The sequence below is a fragment of the Poecilia reticulata genome, unplaced genomic scaffold (assembly GCF_000633615.1).
Source record: "Poecilia reticulata strain Guanapo unplaced genomic scaffold, Guppy_female_1.0+MT scaffold_236, whole genome shotgun sequence".
Taxonomy (NCBI): domain Eukaryota; kingdom Metazoa; phylum Chordata; class Actinopteri; order Cyprinodontiformes; family Poeciliidae; genus Poecilia; species Poecilia reticulata.
This window is the reverse complement of record NW_007615028.1, coordinates 220306-225171: the sequence shown is the minus strand read 5'-3', so window position 1 is coordinate 225171 and position 4866 is coordinate 220306. Positions and strand designations below refer to the sequence as shown.

The following is a 4866-nucleotide window of genomic DNA, read 5'->3' as shown; positions in this document are numbered from 1 at the left end:
CCTCTGAGCAGAACCTGATCAGTGGATCACTGATCCGATCAAGTAAAGAAGCTCTGAGTTATTTTAACCAGGATGTCATTTAAATCTCAGATTAAACCGATTTCCTTCCGTCAGAATGACCAACATGCTGTCCAGCAGTGGAGCTGATAATCTATAATCTATAATCTGATCCATGATGATGATTCTTCATAATCCAGTTCAAATCCTTCATCTGATCCAAAACGCTCAGATCAGATTCTGCTGCTCAGCTTCCCTGATGATCCAGATTATAATCTCACAGAGAAACCCTCAATAATCAGGTTCTGATCGGTTCTGATCAGTTCTGATCGGTTCTGATCGGTTCTGATCAGTTCTGATCGGTTCTGATCGGTTCTGATCAGTTCTGATCGGTTCTGATCGGTCCAGAGCTTCCAGCAGAACCGTGTGGTACCACGGTGCTGGTTCTGCCTCTTACAGCTGTTCGGAGTCGTGCTGAGCCGTTTCTGTAGTCATGATGCTACAGGACAGACCGGACTGTCACTTCAACCGAAGCTCCACCTGGTCTGCGTTCTGATTGGCCGATTCCTTCCTGGAGGCGGGGCTTCAGCTGGCATGATGCTGCCATCACCTGATCCTTCTCTCTTTGTGTCTCTGCTCTGTTTTCTCCGACCTCCAGTCGGTCAAACGGAGGGCTGCTGGTTCTGGTTCTGGTTCTGGTTTCTTCCTTTTAAAGGGGAGTTTTCCCTGGGCACTGTCGCCCCCTGCTGGTCCGCAGTGATTTTGCTGCTTTTTGGACTGGACCGACTGGACCGACCGGACTGGACCGGACTGGAGCTTCGGTTAAAGTGACAGTCCGGTCCGGTCCGGTCCGGTCAGTAGAGCGCTGAGGTGAGTGTTGCTACAGCCTGAATCTGTTTATCTGACCGAGTGGACCCTGCCGGCGGTTCTGGTTTATCTGGTTCTGGTTTATCTCCTGCTGCTATTTCAGTTTTCTTCCATGTTTGGTCCTCGGGTCTCTCTCTCTCTCTGTCTCTCTCTCTCTCTCTCTCTCTCTGTCTCTCTCTCTCTCGCCCATCTGCAGCAGCTATAAACCGGCCCGCGGCGCCTCGCCTCCATCTGCGGCGCAGCATGGCTCCAAAGAAGGTGGAGGCCAAGAAAGCGGAGGTGAAGAAGGTGGAGGCCAAGAAGGAGGAGGCGGCGCCCCCGGCCCCGGAGCCGGAGCCCCGGGCCCCGGAGGTGGACCTGCGCAGCGTGGTGGTGGAGTTCAGCCCGGACCAGGTGGAGGAGTTCCGGGACGCCTTCTCCCTGTTCGACGAGACGCCGGGCGGCGAGATGAAGATCAGCTACGCCCAGTGCGGCGACGTGCTGCGGGCGCTGGGGCACAACCCGACTAACGACGAGGTTCTGAAGCTGCTGGGCCGGCCCAAAGCCGAGGAGATGCACGCCTCGCTGCTGGACTTCCAGGCCTTCCTGCCCATGCTGCAGCACGTGGCGCGCGCCAAGGAGCAGGGCAACATGGAGGACTTCGTGGAGGGGCTGCGCGTCTTCGACAAGGAGGGCAACGGCACCGTGATGGGGGCGGAGCTCCGCCACGTCCTGGCCACGCTGGGGGAGCGCATGACGGAGGACGAGGTGGACCGGCTCATGGCGGGCCAGGAGGACGCCAACGGACACGTCAACTACACCGAGTTCGTCAAGCACGTCCTGGCCGGGTAGCAACCAGCGGGGGAGGGGCGACGGCGCTCCGCCTTAATAAAACACCTACAGGTCTGGCTCTGTGTGTTTTCTGTCTCCTGAGTCCTGGTTCCGGTCCATTTATGGTTGGTTTGTCCCTCAGACTTTCAGTCTCCGTTGCTCCATTTGTGGGTTAAAGGAGCCACAGCTGTAGCAGCTTCAGTCTATCAAGGTGTGGAGTTTATGCCACACTTGACCTCAGGAGACTCAGTGGGTCCAACTGGTAGTTTTATTCAAAAGTCAGATGTCTGACACGAGAAACCTCATCATCTAATTCAGTTCATTAAAATAACTTATAAGCTTTTCTTAAATCATTAGCTTTAAATATTTCCTGTTTCTTAGTTTAACACCAAACAGTCGGAGACATGAGCAGCAAACCTGCAGTAAATCCTCAGGTGGATCTTCAGGGATCATGGAAAACTGCACACAAAATATGCTGCGCCATATTTTACGCACAAGTCAGCATGTAAATCAACTTGGTGTCAAAGTTTGAGTAAATATATGCAAACGTTTGTGGACAAAAATTAACTACAGAGAGTCAAATCGGTTATGTATTATAAACCCAGATTCTATTTCGTATAGGTTTCCTATTGCTAGTGGTTAAGCAGGATGTAGTCTATGCCTCACTGGGTCCATCCAGACCACCACCATGAAGCATCTGCTGCATAAAACGACGACGGTCTCAGTCTGGAGTCCTGGCCTCCCATACAGCAGAAGACCAGAGAGGAGAATCTGGTCAGACAGGTTGAGACAAACAGACCTGCTGCTGTGAACAGGAACAACGAACGTTACGAACTGTAACGATGAACTAGAACAGGTAACTTATTACACAGCACTTTGGACAATAATAATTATTATTCTGTCAGAACTCTGAGGACTGACTGGGTCAAGGTGGAAACATCACACGGATAAAACTGAATAAATGAGCACGGAGATGACCAAGAAGCTGCTGTGCAAATGTCCTCCACAGACATTCCTCCACGCAGAGGATGAAATCCCTCTGGTGGAGTGAGCTCTCAGATTCTCTGGAGGATCCAATCCAGAAGAAGTGTAAGTCTGTGAGAAAGACAGAGGACCACCCACTGAGTTCTCTCTAATGTATGAACAGACGCTGAGCAATGCAGTGCAGAGGTGAGCGCTACATAACAAGAGCGCGCAGAGAAGATGAGAAGCAGCTTCTGTCTCAGATTTATGAGGAGGGGGATAAAAACTCCAGAGATATCTGCCTTGATCTGAACGAGCTTGTGACGCTTTGAGGAGTAAAAACAGGGTTGGGACGCAGCACAGCTGAGCTGCTGTCGACTCGTATTCTGAGACAAGAAGGAGCAACAGAGAGAGCGGATGAATCGCTCTCTCTTTGCAGACGTAAAGGCCAACAGCAGAGCAGTTTTAAAAGACAGGGACTTCAGAGGAGCCTGGGCTAAAGGCTCAAATGCAGCTTCAACCAGAGAGCGTAATTTCCCTCAGTTTGTCTCATGAAGATGAAACTGACCATGAAATGCATCTGTGGGTCGTTTCATCCTGACTGACAGGAGGAAACAGGCTGATCAGCAGATTCACTCCAAGCTGCTGGTTGAACAACCAACAGGTTGATCATCTCAGGTGATCCAGGTGCGTCTGCAGCCACAGGAACCAGCAGCTGATCCAGGTGAGCAGCTTCCTGTGGAGCTCTGATGGAGAACAGTGAAGGATCCAGAGGGAGGATTGATCACTGATCAGATTGATCTGATGGTTTATTGGTGATTAGCTTCATCCAGACTGATCCTCCTGGGTCTGAGCAGAACTTGGAGCAGGAGCCGGGCGGTACCGGTACCGGTCCAGCTGCAGCCTCCTGCTCTGTGAATGAGCCTTATGGACATGAAGCATCTTTATTCTGTAAACCAGGGGCCCCAAACCTTTTCCTGAGGGCCACATAACGTTTCCCTTCTCTGCTGGGGGCCGGAGTCAGTTTGCAACAGAACAAGTGTGACGATTGCAGGAGAGCCTACATGTAGAAATGTGTTGTTTTCTAGAAAGCACAACAAAATAACTCTCTGGGTTCTTTACAGAACAAGTCAGGAAATAAATAATAACACTATTAATTAAATAAATAATAACCAAATAACCCCCTCTGGGTTCTTCAGAGAAAAAACCCAGGAAGGATTATAGTCCGTATTTTCCTAACTATGAGCCGCACCGGCCTATAAGCCACAACCCCAAAGTTTATTTTTTAAACCAGTAAACTATAAGCCTCAGATTTCTCTGCCGCTCCAGGTTTTCCACACCATGCAGCAGCAGCAGCAGAGGGGCGGACAGCCAACATCTGGGTCAGAACAGGTCGACTGAATATCACATTTATTACATTGAAAAAGAAAAAGTTGCCAAGTTTAGATTTAACTGAACTGATTAGTTTCTGAACCGTAACTGTAACAAAGTGCTGATCCTTCGTGTTGCTACTAGCTAAATGTGCTAAATGAAAATGGGCTCTTTCTTCTTCTTCTGCTGCTGTTTCTTCTTTAGATTTTTAGATTTCAACGGCAGCTTGCATCCATTATTGTTGCAATACTGCCAACAAAACCTTTAAAAAAAACAACCTAATTCCGTTTTAATGGGCGCTTTCTTCTTCTTTTATTTCCAATTTTGACTTCCAATAATTCACTTCCTGCTAAAGAGCCCCCTGGTGGTGGAAGAAAAATCCACAAATAAACGGCTTGTAGTCCAGAAAATACGGTATATGAAAAAAAATCTGAATGATTTCTTGTATTGTTCAGGGGGCCGGACCAAATGTGGAGGCGGGCTGGATGCGGCCCGCGGACCGTAGTTTGGGGACCACTGGTCTAGACCCCTCAGGTCTTTTGGTTCTGGTTCTGCTCTGCACCAGAACCAGAACCAAATGAGGAGAAGCAGCATTCAGCTTCTATGCACCACAGATTTGGAACAAACTTCAAGAAAACTGTAAAACAGCTGAAACCCTGAGAGCCTTTAAATCTCAAAACCTGTTTAGAGTTGCTTATGGCTAAATTAGATTTTGATGTCTTTGATGTTTTTATCTTTACTTTTTATCTATGTAAAAGTGGCGAGTGGCTGAGGGTCAGAAAAACCCTGTAAATTCTAGACTAACAGGTAGAAACAGTGCACAAAACTTCATGTGACAGGTGGACGGAGCCTGGATAA

General features: G+C 48.9%; 1 protein-coding gene across 3 annotated transcripts; it reads left to right on the top strand.

The window, feature by feature from the left end:
* The first annotated feature begins 17 nt into the window (after positions 1 to 17).
* LOC103460389 (myosin light chain 4-like) lies at positions 18 to 1751 on the top strand. 3 transcript variants are annotated; one of them, XM_008402539.2, is made up of 2 exons: positions 18 to 867; positions 1061 to 1751. In XM_008402539.2, the coding sequence occupies exon 2, from the start codon at positions 1108 to 1110 to the stop codon at positions 1693 to 1695; it is 588 nt and encodes a 195-aa protein (XP_008400761.1). In that variant the 5' UTR covers positions 18 to 867; positions 1061 to 1107; the 3' UTR covers positions 1696 to 1751. The 3 variants fall into 3 exon arrangements, with proteins under 3 accessions (XP_008400761.1, XP_017158784.1, XP_017158785.1); XM_017303295.1 differs by having other exon boundaries at positions 18 to 996; positions 1035 to 1751; XM_017303296.1 differs by having other exon boundaries at positions 18 to 1007; positions 1046 to 1751.
* Positions 1752 to 4866: the final 3115 nt, after the last annotated feature.